The sequence below is a fragment of the Acipenser ruthenus genome, chromosome 17 (genome assembly GCF_902713425.1).
Source record: "Acipenser ruthenus chromosome 17, fAciRut3.2 maternal haplotype, whole genome shotgun sequence".
Lineage (NCBI taxonomy): Eukaryota > Metazoa > Chordata > Actinopteri > Acipenseriformes > Acipenseridae > Acipenser > Acipenser ruthenus.
Genome location: NC_081205.1, coordinates 13,544,389 through 13,566,107, shown reverse-complemented (window position 1 = coordinate 13,566,107; position 21,719 = coordinate 13,544,389). Strand labels below are relative to the sequence as shown.

The following is a 21,719-nucleotide window of genomic DNA, read 5'->3' as shown; positions in this document are numbered from 1 at the left end:
GTGGACAGAAACAATATCCCAGATAAGAGCTGGACTGTGAAACAGCTTTTACAGCCTGGGGGAATGGACAGGAATGTCACAAAGGAACTCAGAGTGTTGCTTTTATTTTAGTTAAAGGTTATTAAAGAGTAAGTATCTGGGTTCTGAAAAATATAGCATTCCACGTCCCACATGTAGCTACAGCGGTTTAAATAACATACCTGGAACTCTTCTTTTCATTGTTAACATTCTACTTTGTACACTTACAACATTAAAGTCTGTTTAAAAAAGCTAACACAGGAATAACGATCCAGAATAGAAACGAAAAAAGAGCACTTCTGTGTTTTTTTTTGTTTGTTTTTTAAATCACGCTTCTTGCAGTGACTTAGAGGACAGATCTCAAACCCCAGTGCACTAAAGTGAACATTTTGAAAATAACTTTGAAACAGACTTAAAGTTGTAAGTGTAAAAATGTGTCTGGATGTTAACAATGAAAAGAGAAATTCCATGTACAATATTTAAACAGTTGTAGCAGCACGTGGGGACGTGGAACGCTTTTACTTACTCTTCAAACTGGCTGTGAAATGGAGAATTACTAGCTTCTGGTAAGAAACACAATTACTGGGCTCCAGGAAGTAGAGTATGGACTGTGCGCCACAGAAGCACCTTTTAGTGTCGGTGGCTGGTCTAATTAGGGCTTATTGGCAGCAATTAAATGTTGTTGTCAATTGGCAGCAATTAAATGTTGTTGTCAATTGACATTTACACATGGACCTGCTTTTCCATGTGCATATTTCGAGCTGCCACACACAGCTGCCAGTGAACAGGGTCTACAGACTGCCTTCTTTCAATATTTGTGCAGATAGTTGTTCAGATTTTTACAAGATTGCCAAGAATTTGTGCTGCTTGGCATTTATTCCATGTGAGAACGGAGTAGTGGTCACCAGCATTTACAACAGCTCAGCTATATATTTACTGCTGACCTGTCTTGTGTGAACCCACTGGTTCTTCCCTTTTCAAAAAGAGACGAGACACATACAAGACCGTCTCATTCCCCTTACTGCAGCACATTGCTCATCAGCAGTTATTACCAAACAGCAAAAATGCATCATTGAGTCATTTCCGCTCAGGGTTTCACAAGAACATCGTTATTAATGGTTACAGGAATAGACAATCTTCCATGAACACAGTCTCCACAGGTTTGCATGCTGGCCTGCATGCATTTGCATAAACAAATCCAGTGAAGTGCTCCGGGGAATGGAAAAAGCATTTGGATAGAGGGGAGTTTGTTGATTATGGTGCAGAATGAGGAGGGACACGTCCGGTTTAGATACAGGGAGTTCTGCTGTATATATTTTATAACTGAAAAGGTTGTTAGGTCATTAATGGGAAATTTTGCAAACCACTACAAAACGTACCGGATTTAAAAGTATGTACTGTATTACAGTTAACGTGTTGTCTCTTTAGTTTTGGCAAGTGATATTTTCAGAATCATATTGTTCTGAATTAAAATACTACTTCTGGTAAAAATATAGTACTGTACCAACAAAACCAATACAGTACATCTAAATGGAAGCCTACTTATTTTAAAACAGTCCTTTCAGTTTTTCAGGGAACACAAAAAAAGATACAAGGGTTGGAATGGGCCAATAATCAGACATGCATCACACGCATTTAACTGTCACTGAAGTCCAAATGTTATAGGGTCGGATATGTGAGTGCTGACTATATTACTGAAAACAACCTAGCAAGTTTTCCTGAAGACTGAACGGTTCTCAATCATGCACTTAGAGAAAGTAGACATAAACGATGAACTATGTACTGCTGGACAAAGCAAGTATAGCGGGCCAGTCTGGATTGTGCAACTGTGCAACTGCTCAACTCAGCAGTGTTTTCTGTTATCAGCAATGCAAACATGTTTGAACAGGTCATTTTGTGTGGTAGAGTTTCAAATGACTGAACAGTAATAAAGAACACGAGGGTCTGTACATATAAGCTATAGAAGGACTTTCTCAATGGCCTTGTCTCTCAGTGCATTTACACTTTAAACTCCCAGCTGAGCTGGTTTAGGGTCGATCAGATTGAAAGATTCTTATGATTTGCGCCCTCGTTTACACTTGAGCAGCACTCTCAGCTGGCTCTGAACCTGTATGCCTGCGCACAGCCCATCAACTAAAGTACGTGACTTCAGACTTCACTATACACAGGTGGAAAAGTTAATACAGACTTGAGTTTACAAAGGACTGAAATCGTTTTTTTTTTAAATTTTATAGTAAATACAGGCCATTATTTGCCCACTAAGAAACATATATTGTATTACACAAGTGTTTTCTTTCTGATTAGCTACAACCCGAGAGCCTAGAAAAATCACGGACCATGCAGGAGTATGGATTTCTATTTGTATAGTTACCTGTACATGTCACTGAAATGCAGATATTGATCCAAAAAAATAAGAGTTTATTTCTCCACTTGTGTATTCTAATTTATATTACATGCATATATAAAACAAAACGTTTTACAGTTACTCGTTTTATTGTCTGCAAAGTCACAAACTACTAAAGATATCTTACCTTTACAATGTTATGTTCAATTACTACAAAAAAACAACGGTTTCTATTAAATAACGCTTATATTTTGCTTAGGACACAACACGTTAGTTACTGTAGTTCTTATCCGAGATCTTCGTTAAGTATGTTGCATTGTCTAGCTATGATGAAATAATCTGTTCGACCAGTCTAGGAAATGTAGATTTTAAACTCGTTCTGTCTGGTGAGTCAATGTGAATTAAACAGGTTTTTTTTTGTTTGTTTGTTTGTTTATTTTTTTAAACACAAAACCATGTTGAAAAAAGTCTTGTTTACAAGGACGATACTAGCATATCATAGCGTTGAACAGCTTTATTTTAAATAAGACGAATAATGAAAAGAAAGATGATTCTAAGATCTCAGCACTCAGCTACTTCCACACCTACTGAAAGAGTGCAGTGCAGCTGGACTGGCTGCAGGCAGTGTATGAGCTGGCCATACCCCAGGAAAAGGATTCTTACACGGCAATGGTTTACTTTTAGTGCTGTAGCAAAAACAAAGTGCATATCAAAAGAGTGCTAAAAGCTGATATTTTATACACATCACATGCTGCTTTTGTTCTACATTAGATGTTACATGTGTAATGATTTCATTGTGGATATCACTGGCATTTCTGCCAAAGCTTCCAGCAGATTAAAAAAAAAACACATTCCTATGCATTTATAGTTAAGCATGTTTCTCACATGTATTGCTGTAGCACTTTATTAGTTCCAAGAGCAAAAATCTGTATTGATCAGTATAATGAGCGTCCAGTACAGTGTATCATGCTTTTGAAGCTTGTTACTGTTGGACAACACAAGTTCTATTAAAATCTACCAATTCAATCTACCAATTCAATTTATTAATTGCTAGAATATCTGATTACAAAAATAATCGTTAGGCACAGCCCTAATTATTTAGTTAGTTCTCCGTTTTCACGTCACATTATCAGACAAGTGTACTTTTCGTGTTTGTGCTAGCGGTTAGCGGTTATCAAGATAAATGTCCAGGATCCTGTGCATCTGGGACGGCTGCGTTTACACTACAAAATAAAGTGCGAAGCCGGTTTAAAAGTGGCTAGTGGAAACAGGGTAGGGGTAAGAGGTCATCGAAACCTGTGCTCTCACTACTGCTTATTGTCCCCTCTAGGGAAATCCTGAGAAGAGCTTATCCAGCTGTGATGAAACTGGTTCAACACTTTGAGATAGTAAATGTTTAACACTTTAATGATTTTTCAATGTTTAAACTATGAATGATTAAGATCGCTAAAAACTAAACAACTAGTGTCGATTTAGGGCAAGAAAGTAACAATTGCTGAGTTTATTACATTGGGTTGGGTGCAGTAATTCTGTGATTACCGATAGATGGTTGGCCTTCTAGGTCTTAAAAAAGCTCCTGTCAATCTGAAATGAAATAACAAAGACAGAATGCAGTACCTTTAGACCCCATTCTGGAAATGCTTCAGGTTTTAGTACAGTAATACTGCTGTGTTTCCTCTTCCTATATTCATGTACACACATTGGAGTAACTTTGGTTTCAAAAGTGTGTGGGGGGGGGGGGGCAGTTTCTGTAGCTGGGGCATGCATGAAGCTTATTAATCTGAATAAAAAAAATATGTTACAAACAGGTATAACAAAACATTGCATCCCTTGTATGTCTAACTAAAAGATTCAAAGACATTCCTGCGGCAATCATTCAAAACAATGAATTGTTGGCACAATGTTGTCACAAGCAATGAGTGGCAAATAGCTATATTATTCAGTCGCTTCGTAATTCCATGACTCAGAAGCCGTGGCTTTAGTCTTCGAAGCTCACTGAAGCTCCGCTCAGATCGGCGCCTGGATCCAGGATCAGATCCCTTTACAACCGGCCCGAGGTTTCCCCACAATTGAAATACTTCAGATAAATACAGTTTCACTATTAAAATGATGCTAGTACTGTACTGGTATAAGAAAATGGTGTTTTTGAAAAGTATTTTCAGCTTCCATCCACTGAAAATATGCAGATGTACCTTGAACCTCAGACCGCAGTGTATCGACGATAATGTAAATAACACCAAGCTCCAGACAATGAGTTTCAAAACGTGTTCCTTTTTACAGGTAAGAACTCAACTTTACTATGATGAATACAATAATGTTCGTTATGGTAATTGTTTATTTATTAGTTTAAAAATGTTTAGTAAAATGCGACCATGAGTGAGTTTTTGAAACATTGATAAATAGAGATGCAAGAGTCTCTGCGATGTATTTAAACAAACAAAATATATTTAGAATCAGTAACGCATCGTGATTCATTTGGTATAATAATTGTGTAAAAAGGTCTTGGTAATGTATTTAGTTTTTAATGATGTCTATATTTATTTGCACAAGGCAAAGGTCATTTTGCTGTGTTTTGGATACAGCAGTGTAGTGCATCCTCCTCTATCCTTGTCCATCTGTTTGCCATTTTCCCCAAAATTACTGTGATCTCAGGCTGTACACAAATTTGTCAGCCGGGGTCTTTAAAATACGCACCACGTATGTTAGCTTCTCATTGGTTAGTCAACTCCAGGATCGGTTCAACATTACGGATCAGTGGAGCCTGATCCAGATCCTCGTAGTAAAACGCCATCTCATGATCCAGCTCCAGTGATCCCGGATCCCATGCTCCCATTTTTATTCCCTTTGACTTCTATACTGACGAGTGATTATACCAATAAATTATCATGAAATAAAAGTGTTAGTACTCCTGCAATGTGAGGGGGATATTTCCCCATCATTGAAAAAGTGAGGGGGACACGACCCCTTGTAAATTACACCTATGTGTACACAGACAGAAATCCAACCTGTTATCACAGGACCAAAACCAAAAACAAACCAACAGATTCCAATCTGATTTTCACCCTTCTGTTTAAGCTGTGGATTTTTGTTTCAGTGTTATCTGGCACAAACCACATGCGCTGTGTTATAGTTTAGGAGAACTTTCCCAATTCCTTCATTACTGGGATATCAGTGTCCTGGTGTCTCTGGCTAGACCAGACTGCCCCTTGCTGACCATAGTGCTTTCACTCACACTGGAAACGGTATTCTTTCCATCTCTCAAGGGGTTGAGATCAGCGTTTCTAAGACGTCTCTAACTGGTTTAGAGAGACCATGCATCCATATTGTAATGTAGAGCTCCAGGGTATCCTGTGTGCTGGTTCAGAGAGACCATGCATCCATATTGTAATGTAGAGCTCCAGGGTATCCTGTGTGCTGATTCGAGAGACCACGCATCCATATTGTAATGTAGAGCTCCAGGGTATCCTGTGTGCTGGTTCAGAGAGACCATGCATCCATATTGTAATGTAGAGCTCCAGTGTATCCTGTGTGCTGGTTCAGAGACCATGCATCCATATTGTAATGTAGAGCTCCAGGGTATCCTGTGTGCTGGTTCAGAGAGACCATGCATCCATATTGTAATGTAGAGCTCCAGATTCTGCTGTCTGTTGGTTATCAGGCAGATTAAAATAAAAGTGCATCTTCTGGATCTTGACCCTCAGGTTTCTAGCCATGCCCCTCAGGATTTCACTGCTGGTTTCTCAAGACTTCCCAGCGTACCGGGAGGGATGTTGATCTGAGGAATCAGATCCACCTGGCAAAGGGTCCAGTACAGACAGCAGCAGTAGGCACTGCATCAGATCCACCTGGCAGAGAGGTGAAGGGTCCAGTATAGACGGCAGCAGCAGCAGCAGGCACTGCATCAGATCCACCTGGCACAGAGGTGAATGGTCCAGTACAGACAGCAGCAGCAGGCACTGCATCAGATCCACCTGGCAGAGAGGTGAAGGGTGCAGTACAGATAGCAGCAGCAGGCAGTGCCACAGATCCACCTGGCAGAGAGGTGATGGGACCAGTACAGACAGCAGCAGCAGCAGCAGCAGCAGGCACTGCATCAGATCCACCTGGCACAGAGGTGATGGGACCAGTACAGACAGCAGCAGCAGCAGCAGGCGGCACTGCATCAGATCCACCTGGCACAGAGGTGAAGGGTCCAATACAGACAGCAGCAGCAGGCACTGCATCAGATCCACCTGGCACAGAGGTGATGGGACCAGTACAGACAGCAGCAGCAGCAGGCACTGCATCATATCCACCTGGCACAGAGGTGAAGGGTCCAATACAGACAGCAGCAGCAGGCACTGCATCAGATCCACCTGGCACAGAGGTGATGGGACCAGTACAGACAGCAGCAGGCACTGCATCAGATCCACCTGGCACAGAGGTGAAGGGTCCAATACAGACAGCAGCAGCAGGCACTGCATCAGATCCACCTGGCACAGAGGTGATGGGACCAGTACAGACAGCAGCAGGCACTGCTACAGTCAGGTCAGGTGGGGGTCAATTCCAATCCCTTTTTAAAATCAATTCCAATTCCCATTCTCTTTTAATCAATTACAACACATCGTTGCAATTAGCCGTATTCTGTTCAAATGAGGTTTTCACAGTGGCAACAAATTACTTTAATTTATGTCACTGTTAGTCGATTAAATTATCTTCAAATGAAAGCAGCTGAACAATCACAACAATTATTACATCTCTAAAATATCAATTCCAATTTGAACGCCTTTGAAGGAATAGGAATTGGAATTGGGAATTGATTTTAGAAAGTAATTGGAATGAAGCCCCATCTTGGCTACAGAATGAATACATGAATATGCTGGAATAGGCTTTGAATAAATGACAATGAATATTTATAGCTTTACACTGCATATGTACGACTGTATAAACACCAAGGCTAACATAGATATATTTCTGAAACATTTAGTCAACATTAGAAACTTGACATTTCAATAACATGTAGACTAACTATCCACAGCTCAACTGTTAAACCAATCTGAGTGATTTTCATACCATTCTTGATACTTACATAGGGAGAGTACAGTTCTCCGGTTTCTGTTATCCCGCCAGCCATCCTCAGTTGCAATAGTACAACAGCACAATCTTCAAAGCCTTTATTTAACAGAAGTAAAAGAAAATGTTACATTTATTGTACACACGTGATTTACAAAGTATTTTATTCAGGCATTTTATTACTGCATCTACAACAGGAAATAGGACTTCCGCTTATCTGGTCCCTGCTCACAGTAAAACCTGGAGTGGATCAAACTGCTATGCAATGGGGGTGTTCTTAAGAACACACTTTCCTTTAAGGTTCCCTTTTTGTACAGTCTGCTGCAACTATCACTGTGCAGGGGTCCGAAGGGAACAGAACTGCGAAGGAAGTCAAGACCAAGGACAGTTTAATGGGATCATTAGCATATTAGCCTGGTCCAATAAAGTAAAAGACGGATTTACTGCAATCTGCTGAAAATAGGATACAATTGTCACAAGTTATCACAGTACAAAGTATCGCATTATAAAATATCACATTACAGAATATCATAGTACAGATAAGAGCAGTTATGAAAGTACAAAATTCAAGTAAGAGCAAAATAAAGAATACAGTAAATTATAAGAGCAAATTCAACTAAGTGCAGTTAAACTTTATAGTAACTATTTGCTTATATGTGTAAAGTAGTAAGTACGATAAATGGATGAGAATGATTTCAAATAAGAGAAATTCGAGAAAACGTGAGTAGACACCTATAAGAGTAAAATAAAATGCAAGATATAGTAAGTAGTTATAGGTAGGAGCAGTAGTTGAATACAGCCAGGTATGGAGCAGTTCAGTGCATGCACAAGCTGATGCAAATGGGTGCCATATAGTCCAGTATAGTTGAGAGTTGTAGTGTTTACAGATGCTGTCTGAACAGCTGTGTCTTGAGGAGGCGCCAGAATGTGTTCAGGGACTGAGCGGTCCTGATATCCGTGGGTACGTCAGAGGGGCAAGGGTGGAGAAGGAACGGGCTCTGGAGGTGGGGGAGTGGAGGGGGGGTTCAGCTAGTCTGCCGGAGGTGGAGCGGAGAGGGCGAAAGGGGGTGTAGGGAGAAATAGGAGATAGGAGGGAGAAGAATGGTCAAGACAGCAATAGGCGAGTACAAGAGTTTTGAATTGGATGCAAGCAGCTATAGGGAGCCAGTACAGACAGCGGAGCAGAGGTGTAGTGTGGGAGAAACGGGGAAGGGAGAAGACAAGGCGAGCAGCAGAGTTTTGGATGAGCTGGAGTGGATGGGTAGCAGAGGCAGGAAGGCCGGCAAGGAGGGAGTTGCAGTAGTCAAGGCGGGAGAATATCAGGGCCTGAACTAGGAGCTATGTGAAGTAGTCAGAGAGGAAGGGGCGAATTCTGCTATGTTGCTGACGAAGAAGTGACAGGAGCGTGCCAGAGTAGAGATGGGCTGAGAGTAGGAGAGGGAGGGGTCAACGGTGACTCCAAGGTTCTTGGTGGATGAGGAAGAGAGGGTGGTGGATTTAAGCAGAATAGAGAGAGAGATCAGCAGTGGGGGGGGAAGAGGGGGAAGAAAAGGAGATCTGATTGTGAGAGATTGAGTTTGAGATGATGCAAGTGCATCCAGGAGGAGATGGGGTTGAGTTTGAGATGATGCAAGTGAATCCAGGAGATGGCTGAGAGACAGGTAGAGATACGCATGACAAATGGCTGAATAATGTGTTTTTCAAAATGAAACCCTTGAAAGGTATTCAAAAGTTACATTTCCCCCAATTGTTATCAATCAGGACCTGCAAGACTTTAGGCGCTCAGTAGTTACTAAGTTCTGCTGTGTCCCAGACTGCAGGTACAATTTCAGATACAGACTTTGCAATGGTCGTGTACAATTTAAATGGTAAAGAACAATTTACACAACTTGCAGACTCACTGTCACCTCAAAACAGCAGAGACGTGCAGTCAGGGTAGGCACTGCTGTACCGTCAGGAGAGGCTGTGTGGCTGTACCGCCAGGAGCGGCTGTGTGGCTGTACCGTTACGAGCGGCTGTGTGGCTGTACCGTTACGAGCGGCTGTGTGGCTGTACCGTTACGAGCGGCTGTGTGGCTGTACCGTTACGAGCGGCTGTGCGGCTGTACCGTTACGAGCGGCTGTGTGGCTGTACCGTTAGCCAGACACTCTTCTGCTTCCCGTGTTTTTATTTTCTGCGAGTGAGAATGTGTCGACCAGTTACTGCGATCTTGACAACCTGCTTTCTCAGTAAACATGAAAAGCCTACGGCTCTCATCCAAAGCCAGATATTGGAAACTTGCGTATAGATTTAGCCTTGAATGAGCAGCAAAGCCTTACTGACCAGCATAATAAAAAGGTTTAGAGAAATCGGGAGATTTTGAAAAGATTGATAGATGCAAAATCTGATCATACAGGAGCTTGCCTTTCGTGGGAACGATGAGAGCAGTAGCTCTGTAAATCAAGGCAATTACATTGAGCTTGTGCATCTTATTGCCATTTACGATGAGAAATTAGTATCACATCTGCAGTCATCGTCAGTTTTTTCTGGACTGTCTAAAAAAAATTCAGAACGATTTGATGAGGCGATTGCAGAAGTCATAAGAAATAACATAAAAGAAGAGATTTTCAAAGCATCGTTTGTTGCAGTAGAAGTCGACAGACGTTTCAAACGTTGCCCAGGCCTCTGTGATTTTGCAGTACATGCTGAACAGTGAAGTAAAGGAAGCGTTTCTAGGCTTTGATGATGAGAGCATTGAGAACAGCAGCGGTGTTATCGAAGTACGTAATGTAGACCTTAGAAAATTACAGCTGAGTTCAAAAGCTAGTCCCTCAAACGTATGATGGAGCCTCCATTATGGAAATGAATGGATTGCAGGCCAAAATAAAAGCGAAAGTGCCAGAAGCTACATTCACTCACTGCTATGCACAGGTTAAATCGTGTTCTTTCTCAATAGGCAAATCGTATCTCCAAATGCAAAATCTTTTTCAAAACTGTGGAGGGATTCGCTGCATTCTTTAACAAATCCACGAAAAGCACCAATCTTCTAGATGAAGTAGTGAAACGACACATGGCATGGGCTGCATCTGCGAGGTGGAACTCGCATTCAAGACTTGTACAAACAGTAAGTCATCATCACTCTGATTTACGAGGTGGAACTCACATTCAAATCTTGTACAAACAGTAAGTCACTCTGATTTACGCACGATGTTCCAAATAATGAGGGACAATCCTGATAATTGGGACTGTGACACTCTTGTAATGGCAGGCGGATTTGATAGTTGGTTGTCTAAAGCATCCACTCTCTTTCTCTTAATGGCCTTTGAAGACATTTTCAATGAAACAGATGCGCCTTTCATCAGAGTTTTACAAAACGAAATAATGGACATTAGATGCTGCCAGCAAAGAATCAAAAACACAATGATTTTGTTAGAAAATAAGTGTCAGTTCTTTGAAGACTTATACCAAAGTTTTGAACACAAATGTACAGAAATGTGCCTTGTAGTACCAATCAAAACAGAAAGGAAGTGACTTTTCTTTCAAATTACAGATAATACCAAGAACAAATGAGAGCTCGGTACAGTAATTTCGGAAACTTGCAGTTCATTGGACTGGTCGATGGCAAGAAATTTGATGCAATGTCAAAACAATTTGATGATCAAAAACTAGACAGCCTGAGGAAATATGCGAAATACTTTGATTTTGTTAGATTGAAGGCAGATCTTATCAAAATGTACAGCGCACAAATGTTATGGGACAAATCTCCTGGGGAGTTACTCTGCTTTATATTTCAGCACGATTTGTTGCAGGCGTTAACTGAAGCAACAAAGTTACTGCGGCTAGTGCCGATGATATCTGCCACAACAGCATCTGCGGAACTGACTTTTTCAGCACTTAAGAGAATCAAGATATACAGTCGAAAGCGGACAGGCCAGGCTCGGCTGTCTGCCAGTTGAAAAGAAGAGACTTTCAAATCTGCAGAGGAACAAGGCTGAGGACTTTTACAAGTCCGTTACAGAAAGACAGATGGTCTTCATCTTCAAATAAATATATAAGTAAAACTAAATATTATATAAAAAGTATTCTTGCTGTTATGCTTTCCGACAGTAGCTGATGTTGAATGCAGTTATAGTTTGGGATTCAGTTTATTTTATGTGATGTTGATTTGAAGTAATTGAATATGGTGCTAAAGTATGCTTTGATGTGGAATTCAGACCAGTGCGCTTTATCGGGCCTGTATTTGTAAATATGAATATTAGCTGCTATTGTGGGACCCTTGAATAATTGAATGCATGGCTGCGAGACAACGAAAACACAGTTGAGGCTAGAGGTTTTGCAGGTGAGCGGCGCAGTTTTGTTGAACTGAGAGAAAAGGTAAACAGAAAGGAGAGCGGGCAAATCAACTTTTTTTATTTGTAATGATTAAGTTGTAATAAGAGTGTCTTTCTTAAGCGTGTAACAATTGCATTATATTATTTAAAACCATCCAAAATTAGTCATTGTTTAACAGTCAAAGAAGAGCATACTATTTTAAGATGAAGTGCTTCAATTAAAGTGGCCTGACCGAAGTGTCTACGCTGACGCTTCACCCGCCTCACGACACTGAAAACAGTGCCACCCTGGCTGCCTGCGGTGTTGTTTGCGCTCTGAAACTTACACACCTTTCCGAAATGGAAACCATCGTATTTAAAATAATAATAATAATAATAATAATAATAATAATAATCGAATAGATGAACATTTGGCAAAAGGCAGTCATCACACCAACAATATACATTTGGCAAATGGTAGTCATCACACCAACCATATACTACTAGTCTAAACAGCAAAGGTTCGTGAAATTTAAAAGGTAATCCGAAACATTACTGCTATACACACCCGGTGATCGGTTTCTTGCCCAGCACCTCCCCGTGATCGTCTTGCAAGGTTTACCTGCCTACTGTTGTTCGACTCTACTATAGACTCGGACACAAACTTAAAAACAGCTCTTGGCAAACTAGTCATGACATGATTGTCACAATAACAAAAGGGCCAGACTTTATAACTACAGTTCAGATTCGGACTGCCGGTGACGCGGCTCTCTGTGAACGCGCACGCGTGCTAAAATAGGCACGTGCCTGTCATGGGACTCGCTCCGTTTCCCGCAAAGTACGAAAGTATCGCCATTGTGGCTCAAACAGAGGGTCATTGTCGTACAGCGATCTATACAGCGACCAGAGCCAGTATGGCAAAACGCTCGCCGCAGTTTCACGGTTCTGGGTTCATGGAGCTCGTTTTTTCGCGCTCCGTGGCCAATCACAAACCTCCACCTCCCGGGGTTAGGGGGCGCGCGCAGCTACCAGGCTCGCTCCTGGACTCGAAGTGCGCGCACGCATGTGCTTGTTGTCATTGGGCTCGCAAACCTGCAGGAAGTGGGTCGCTGCTGTAAAAACGAGGTAAGCGATGGCTTGCCTGAAAGAAGCTACTGCTAAAGGTGCTGACAGAGTGACTTTATTGCTGCTTGAGGCTACCAGTAAACACCTAGTCATGGTAAAGAAAGTCTGCGCTGCGGTTTTCCAGGGGTCTGGTGTCCCTACTTACCATCTTCTATGTTGGCACGACTAGTTTGTGTATACACACACAGCAGTGTACGAAGTTGTGCATTGCACTTAGTACAGTACGCGTGTGTATTTGTTGTAAAAATGCGTCAGGATGACTGGCAAGAAGCGGTGGTAACTGGTTTAAAAAAAAATACGCAGTCCTACAAAAAACCTACGCAGTGCTACGTCAATGTCACGTTTTTTTCCTTTCTTTTTTTTCCTCTTCATTTTGGCGGTACATTTGGGATGCCGTTAAACATTTTAAGATGTCTGACATGATTTACAGGCTTTCCGGGATTCATTGTGTGTGTGAAGTTGTAATAATGTCGTGACATTGTTAAGCTGCCCCCTGGCTGTAGCAGTGCTTCGGCACAGATTAAACCCGGATGGGAGACGATATTGTGCTGAAGTGACTGTATGTGGTCAGTTCACCTCTCACGAATGAAGGCAGGCTGCAGGACAGTGTGATCACATCCAGTTACAGGGGCTTGGACAATAAAAAATAAAAAAAACACCTGCCACAACATTGTCAATAGGGTGTAGGTATTTTGGGCTGCCAGGCCAGTAGTGATTCAGTGTGTTGAAATGACAGTGTTTGTATTGGTCTGGCGAGGTGTGTGCCTATTCCTCAGTGACTGCCTCCTCGAGTTCCTTCAGGGAAGTCAGTTCTCTAAGATGCAATCGTCTTTTGGTAATTTCTGCAGTCGTTGATGCACCTGCCAAGCTTAATACTCTCAGCCGTCAGGGTAGAGGAGTCGTGACATGGGTAATTCATTCACACTAAAGTCTACATGCATCACAGTGTAGAGGAGTCATGACATGGGTAATTCATTCACAGTAACATCTACATGCATCACAGGGTAGAGGAGTTATGACATGGGTAATTCATTCACACTAAAGTCGACATGCGTCACAGTGTAGAGGAGTCATGACATGGGTAATTCATTCACAGTAAAGTCTACATGCATCACAGTGTAGAGGAGTCATGACATGGGTAATTCATTCACAGTAACATCTACATGCATCACAGGGTAGAGGAGTTATGACATGGGTAATTCATTCACACTAAAGTCGACATGCGTCACAGTGTAGAGGAGTCATGACATGGGTAATTCATTCACAGTAAAGTACATGCCCCACAGTGTAGTGGAGTCATGACATGGGTAATTCATTCACGCTAAAGTCTACATGCCTCACAGTGTAGTGGAGTCATGACAGGGGTAATTCATTCACAGTAAAGTACATGCATCACAGTGTAGTGGAGTCATGACAGGGGTAATTCATTCACAGTAAAGTGTGTGCTATATGTCACAGGTGCTTCTGTTTTTTTCTTGTCCAGACCCTGTATCTGTATAGAATTCTCCTAACTCATCGTGGTTTCAGGAATGAAAAGAAGCAGGCAGCGTTACTTTGAAAGCAGTGTAAATCCTCAAGACCAGGGATGGCCCTTCCAGACCAGCTCTTTGTTCCAGCCACTTTCTTAATGATTCAATTGAACCAATAAAACCTCCAGCTAAGTTCTACCAGTTTACCCTCGGGTAGAACATCCACACACATATTTAGGGTACTGTACTATTGGTGTTGCACTTGATATTTTATGTAAAAGAAAATTACTTGGGATGTATTTAAAATGACATAATGATATATAATTGACTTTACCAATGTCTTAAAGTTTTTAATTTTTATAATAGGAGCTACTGTTACATCCCCACATAACTGGTCTGTCCTGGTGCTGTCCAGGATCATGAGAATAAATGAGAACACGCTGCTGGAGGGGAAGCATGTGGTACTGGTGCCCTACAACCCAGAGCATGTGCCCAGGTCTGCACTCTTTACATGCATGTGACTGTCTGACTCCAGGTTCACCGGGACAGGGGTTTCACTCGCACCCTGATGCATTCAGGAAACATTCACCTCTTTTCAAGGTGGCTCTTTCAGTAAAAGCACTAACGGGCAAATCAAGCGATCAGGAGCTTACTGGTTTGAATCTGAGGGTGTTGAGTTGCTGATCTTGGTTGGGAGTTCATGGGGAGCTGTGTACTGGCGTTTATGCATTGGGGAGGAAAGTCAGCTGGGGCTAGCTCACTCTGTCTCACTTCAGAGACCCAGCTGGGTCCAGGCAGAGGTTACAGTAGTTCAGCAGGGTGCAAAGAGGCAATGTGCTAGACAGCGGGAACAGAGGCTTCCGTTGAGGTCCAGTCCTTCTGGTAAGTGGATTTCAATCGTAAGGCGACATTCAAAATGGGAATTTCAAGTTGTATAGAAAAAAGCCTGTAGAATCGGTATTAAAAAGAGTTCCAGTACGCATTACAATGAGTTACAAAACCTGAACTGTCCCTGTGAACCTGGAGTCATACGGCCACCCATAATTAAACTGAATATATAGATGATCCCTCCCTCCCCGTGGGGTGCAGTCTCTAGCTGTGCTGCCTAGGGTAGGCTATATTAGCAATATTAACTGCAACATTTTGCTGTGGTGGTTCTTAAATATGAAAGATAAGCAATGACCAAGACAATATGGGAGCAGGGACATATAGCTTCATTAAGAAGAGAAGAATGTTTTACTGATTTAAACAATAGCAATGTAGATTGATCCCTAACACACATTGTGAAGGAGTTAGTAAATGGAATTGAAGTCTCAAGGCTTGCTTGGATGAAATGCTTGTGAGTCGAGCAGTAGCTGCGGAGTCCGTGCAGCCCTGTCTGGCACTAACCCCTCACCTGTGCTGCTTCTGTTTAGATACCACCAGTGGATGGGCTCTGCAGAGCTGCAGAAGCTGACCGCATCGGAGCCTCTGACTCTGGAGCAGGAGTACGAAATGCAGAAGAGCTGGCGGGAGGACGATGACAGTGAGAGTCTGCTTTATCGTTGTGTGTGACGAGCAAGGGGCAGCACAGTCACATACACAGTGACAGGCGGTCAATTACTGGATGTGTCTTAGTGTTACTGGACAGGCTGTAGGGTTTGAAACACAGCACATTACTTTCTCTAACTTTCTGCTTTATTGTGCATATTCCTGTTTTACATCTCTTATGCATCAGGTCTTCCAGTCAAAATGTCTTCTGAATTCACAACATCGGCTGGTTGAATCCAGCCTGATCAATCAGAAATATTTAATTGGTTCCCGACTTCTCACAACGTTCAACATTTTGAAAAGGGAACCAATGAGATTTTTCCGATTCTGTGACAAATCACCCGACAGGTAACGACCTATCCCCTCTGATTTGCAGCAAACCAAAGCTCAGGCTTATTCAAGGCAAAAAAACGAAATGTACCCCTTAACCCAATCAGGTTAATTTAGTTTGGTCTCCACACCCTGGACTGGAAGGACGACCCTCCTATTAAAGTGTTACTGAACAGACTAGGGTTTAAACCGCAACGCAGTTAGGTGTAAAGCGGAGAGGGTGTTAAATCCAGTATTTTGTGGGTGATTCTTCATGGAATGCCCTGCCCTTCGTACTTCCATCTCCAGTGCTCTCCTTTGGATCACTCTTAGTCAAGTAGTTCAGTTTTCATAAAAAACTAGCCAACCCAACTGGAACCAGTTTGAAACAATCGTGTGTGGCCCAAGATTTAAGGTGATTGACAGAAACCACTGGGTTTGTTATACTTTACTACTTTCTGCAGGCTCCATTTCTGGCAAAGAAAAGCATTGTAATTCTATATCGGTGCTAACATGTAATGTACATATATCTGCAATACAAAACAATGAGCATTTCTTCATTCAATCAGGAGATACAGCGCGGCTTTAGTCCTGTTTTAGGGCACCAGACGGACACGTGCCACTGTCAGTAAAAATGCTCTTATATTAACATACTGTACATTACTGTAGAAACTGCCTCACCACAGGACATGACTCTGCGTTTGGTTTTCAGAATGCACTTTCATTATCCTGGATAAGCATCGCTGGGCAGACCCCTCGGTGCCGGAGCAGGACTGCATGCTGGGGGATGTGAATATCTTCCTCACAGACCCCGAAGACACTTCTCTGGGGGAGGTTGAAATCATGATTGCAGGTACTGGAAAGCAGAAACATTTGGTGAAATGGGGGATAAAACCAACCATTTATGTTGTAATTTCTTGAGTTAGTTTGTTCATTGCGGTTCTGTTTAAATGTTATGATAAATTACCTCCCGTGCAGTATTCTCACTGGCCATTGCTGACGATTTAAAATTGCTTTATAAACATCTTTTGTGGCCCTGTTTTGTGTGATGTAGCTCCCTTTGTGAAATGCTTTCCCCTGTCTGTGTTTCAGAGCCCATGTGTGGTGTAGTTCCCTTTGTGAAATGCTTTCCCCTGTCTGTGTTTCAGAGCCCATGTATGGTGTAGTTCCCTTTGTGAAATGCTTTCCTCTGTCTGTGTTTCAGAGCCCATGTGTGGTGTAGTTCCATTTGTGAAGATTCTTTCCCGTCTGTGTTTCAGAGCCCATGTGTGGTGTAGTTCCCTTTGTGAAATGCTTTTCCTTGTCTGTGTTTCAGAGCCCAGTTACCGAGGCAGAGGGTTTGGCAAGGAAGTGACCCGCATGATTATGTGTTATGGTAAGGAAGCTCTTCATTAATCACAGCCGTTTACTACAGGGGAGTGTTGATAGCTTTGTTTACTGTATAGTATCAACTCAAACTGTACATTTCAAGGTCTGTGGTTCCCCGTAAAACTAAGTACCTTTCTTTGATATTGAAGACGATAAATTAAATACATAATCAAATACATGTCTGAACATTGCACCGATGAAGGCTTTAGGAAAAACTTACATCTACTAGTTTTTCTATAGTTTTACCTCAGGGTTCATGTTTTTATGGGTTCATATTACTCAACCTTTTTTGATGAAATGTTTGCTTTCAGCAGTCTTGCAGTTCAAAAGCTAATGAAGATGTAATGTTTGTTGACATGAGACACAAGTTGGATCAAACATTCTTGGGCCTGCCAGGAGTCTGATATTGATGATAAATGACCAATATGACAAAAGTCCCAGTGGCCCAGCGGCTGAGTAATGAACCCACTTGACTGTACACCAGAAGGCTGAGGGTTGCCTACTTCAGACTCAATTCACTGACACAGGTTTTTATTATTCTGTCTGTTCCAGGAGTAACAAAACTTGGAATTTCAAAGTTTGAAGCCAAAATCGGCCTGGAGAACAAAGTCAGCATCGCCATGTTTAAGAAGTTTCATTTTCAGGAGGTAATTGAAGTACATTCTGTATTTTTATAAAAGAGGAATTAGAGAAAATGTCACATTTTACAGTTAGTTATTTTTAAGAATTAGAATGCAGTTATTTTAGCGATTTGAAGGACAAGCAGTAAAACTGTATGCATTACACACTGTGGGAAATTAGATTCAATTAATGCAAATTAGAGGGTGTATGGTATTGCTCTGTTGATTACACATTGAGATAGCCTTTCATTTAGCAAATTAAGCTATCCAAGATCTTGGGTCATGTTGGTACACTGGGAGGGTGTATAACACGATGTCTCATCATGCCACTGGGAGGGTGTATAACACGGAGATGTCTCATCATGGCACTGGGAGGGTGTATAACACGGAGATGTCTCATCATGGCACTGGGAGGGTGTATAACACGATGTCTCATCATGGGCACTGGGAGGGTGTATAACACGATGTCTCATCATGGCACTGGGAGGGTGTATAACACGATGTCTCATCATGGGCACTGGGAGGGTGTATAACACGATGTCTCATCATGGCACTGGGAGGGTGTATAACACGATGTCTCATCATGGGCACTGGGAGGGTGTATAACACGATGTCTCATCATGGCACTGGGAGGGTGTATAACATGGAGATGTCTCATCATGGCACTGGGAGGGTGTATAACACGATGTCTCATCATAGGCACTGGGAGGGTGTATAACACGATGTCTCATCATGGGCACTGGGAGGGTGTATAACATGATGTCTCATCATGGGCACTGGGAGGGTGTATAACACGATGTCTCATCATGAGCACTGGGAGGGTGTATAACACGATGTCTCATCATGGGCACTGGGAGGGTGTATAACACGATGTCTCATCATGGGCACTGGGAGGTTAAAGGGAACTGTCTGGTGTGTTCCAGGTATCTCTCAGTGAGGTTTTCCAGCAAATAACGTTACAGCTGACGATAGATGAGGCGCAGAAGAAGTGGCTGCTTGGAGGCAAGAAGTTTATGGAGGAGAAAGAGTACAAGAAGACAAAGACCAACATCAGACAGGAAGAGAGCTGTCCATAAACTGAGGAAATCATGAAGACAAGACAGCGGAGGGAGGCACAGAGTTTCAGTGTGGCCAGCAAACTATTTGATTTCCCAACATTATTTATGTATTTAGTTTTTTTTTTTTTATCATTATTATTATTATTATTATTTTTTTTTTTTAAATACAAAATCAAGCTTTTCTAACATGTGCCAAAGAGAGGAACATGCGTTTGAGACTGACTAGCAAACTTCCTATCAACGCAGCTTTGAAATGTAGATTCACAAATAGTCGAAGTCTTGCTTCTTTCAAACGCTGGGAGATCTAGATCATTAACAACATGTTAATACTAGGGCCAGTCATTCTCAGGCTGTTGCTACTGTGTATTAAATAACAAATGCATTAACATCCATTAAGAGCTGTTTTAATTGAATCCTAATCTGTGCACTTCCATTAGAATGGCACACCTGTGTCACAGTGTTAGTGGGGTCAGTATGAACACCAAGGCTTTAAAATATATTGTCTTACCTTCTGTTAGCTCTAGCAACATTATCACTACCGCCACATTCCCTGGGTTCAAAAATGCAATACGGTGCTATAGATTGAGTGTTGCTTCCTTATGGCTTCATTTTCTGTGCTCTAAGTGAATTGCACTCTTGTGGTCAAGCTATAAGCAGACCATGTGACCTAGGGGAGTGAGCGATAGCTTTGTATCCAGCTAGTAAGAAAAAGAAAAATGAGGAACCAAAAGATTCCCACCGCAGTGGGATAGAGCCAGTGCTCACTCAGAAGAGGTAACAAAATGAATCTCAAAGCCTTGGTTGTTGGCACACCTTAAAGTGGCATACAGGGCTGTGATACCATTTTGTCAGCTGACTTTTAGATGTTCCCTTTGTCTTATATAGATACTGATCAAAGAGGTTAGATTGTTTTGTACTGTACTTAAAGAATTAGAGAACACAGTGGCATTTGTACAACAGGATCATGAATTTCACTGCATTTCATTTTGTAATCATAATGCTGATCGTTTGATAGGGCTTCTGAGTGGCGCACCCGGTAAAGGCGCTACGCGTGGAGTGCAGGATGCGCCTTGCCGGTTCGAGTCCAGGCTATTCCACTGCCGACCGTGGATGGGAGTTCCCAGGGGGCGGTGCACAATTGTAGTCTGGCCGGGCGCCTGCGGGCTTGCCAGTAAGCTGCCCAGAGCTGCATTGTCCTCCGACACTGTAGCTCTGAGGTGGCTGCATGGTGGGTCTACAGTGTGAAAAAGAAGTGGTCGGCTGATGGCACACGCTTCAGAGGACAGCGTGTGTTTGTCTTCGCCGCTTCCGAGTCAGCGCGAGGGTGGTAGCGGTGAGCTGAGCCTGAAAATAATTGGCTATTCCAAATTGGGAGAAAAAATGATAAACACAATTGGCGACTACTAAATTTTAAAGAAATAAATAAAAATAATGCTGATCTTTTATGTATTTTGAATACCACACCCTAGGTCTCTAAAATCAAGAAAGACAAACACATTGTAAATTTAAAAATATATATACATCATTTTTAATCTAAACGTTTTCTTTTGAATAATTTATCAGAACATGTGAACACCAATTAACCACATACCTTATATGGTAAATGCTGTATGAGGTATGGACCCCACCACATGAGTAACAGAAGAACGCTTAAATTAAAATGAAACTCTAAAAAAGCAGTACATCTATTGTAACATGTTTATTCCATTAAGATGCTTCAATCAGGTCAGATAACCAAAACTCACAATTCAGATTTTTTCTTTCACGTTATAAAATTGTCTTAAGTTTTTACACTATTAGTAATAACAATGGAGTGAAAACTGCTCACACAACAGGGGGACTTAATGCACCAAGTTATTTCCGGCTTTGTCATAGAACACAGTTTATTGGTGAATTTAAAATCTGCTCCACAGTGTGTCAAATGTATTTTTAGGAATTACAGCAAATTGCAGCGCTAGTGCAGCACAGGGTGCAGAAAGAGCAATGTGATGAGCTGCTGTGTTCTGTAATTCTTCACCCTGTGGAATGTGCCGCAGGCATTGCAACTTTTAACTGAAACGAGTTCCGTTCCTGTACGATGGTAGTCTGTTAATGTTGCTGCTTTTGTACTGTGTGTGTGTGTGCAGTTATTTTATTATGATTGTGATTATTAAAAAGCAACTGTGAGCAATTTGTAACGAAAGGATTTCATTTTCTGGGTTGCAAACTATCAGGGTGCTTAGAATGTCTATTGAGAGAAAGGGCAGTGCACACCAAGTGAGGGCAGCTAAGTATGTATTGAAAACCCAATTCACAGCCAACTCACACTTTTATTTGGTTAATTTCAGTTTCTTGTGTATATTTTGTGTCCCTTCATTTGTAATAGTTTTAGGGTCCCCTAAAAACACTGTGGTGTTCATTTGGAAGTTTATTGCTTTATTTATTTTTTTATCTGCAGAGTAATTTTGCACTGTAGGTTACGAATTGACATCTCTAAGCGATCCTATCATCTGCATCTTCCCATTTGCTTGGACAAACACCAACATTCTAGATCTCTG

General features: G+C 41.8%; 2 protein-coding genes across 5 annotated transcripts in view; one reads left to right on the top strand and one right to left on the bottom strand.

Moving 5' to 3' along the window:
• Positions 1-12,526, bottom strand: part of tmem104 (transmembrane protein 104) — a 152,191-nt gene extending 139,665 nt beyond the window's left edge. Inside the window, exons 1-2 of the mRNA XM_034039805.3 lie at positions 12,272-12,526; positions 7,431-7,513 (exon numbers count right to left, since the gene is read on the bottom strand). Coding sequence (XP_033895696.1) covers positions 7,431-7,475 — 45 coding nt within the window. The 5' untranslated portion in view covers positions 7,476-7,513; positions 12,272-12,526. The remainder of the gene's footprint in view (positions 1-7,430; positions 7,514-12,271) is intronic.
• Positions 12,527-12,677: 151 nt separating this feature from the next.
• Positions 12,678-21,352, top strand: nat9 (N-acetyltransferase 9 (GCN5-related, putative)). 4 transcript variants are annotated; one of them, XM_034038054.3, is made up of 7 exons: positions 12,678-12,828; positions 14,664-14,793; positions 15,713-15,822; positions 16,849-16,989; positions 17,452-17,511; positions 18,057-18,151; positions 19,048-21,352. In XM_034038054.3, the coding sequence occupies exons 2-7, from the start codon at positions 14,717-14,719 to the stop codon at positions 19,198-19,200; spliced, it is 636 nt and encodes a 211-aa protein (XP_033893945.1). In that variant the 5' UTR covers positions 12,678-12,828; positions 14,664-14,716; the 3' UTR covers positions 19,201-21,352. The 4 variants fall into 4 exon arrangements, with proteins under 4 accessions (XP_033893945.1, XP_033893946.1, XP_058845981.1 ...); XM_058989998.1 differs by lacking the exon at positions 12,678-12,828 and adding an exon at positions 12,845-12,866; XM_058989999.1 differs by lacking the exon at positions 12,678-12,828 and adding an exon at positions 12,904-12,922.
• The last annotated feature ends 367 nt before the right edge of the window (positions 21,353-21,719 follow it).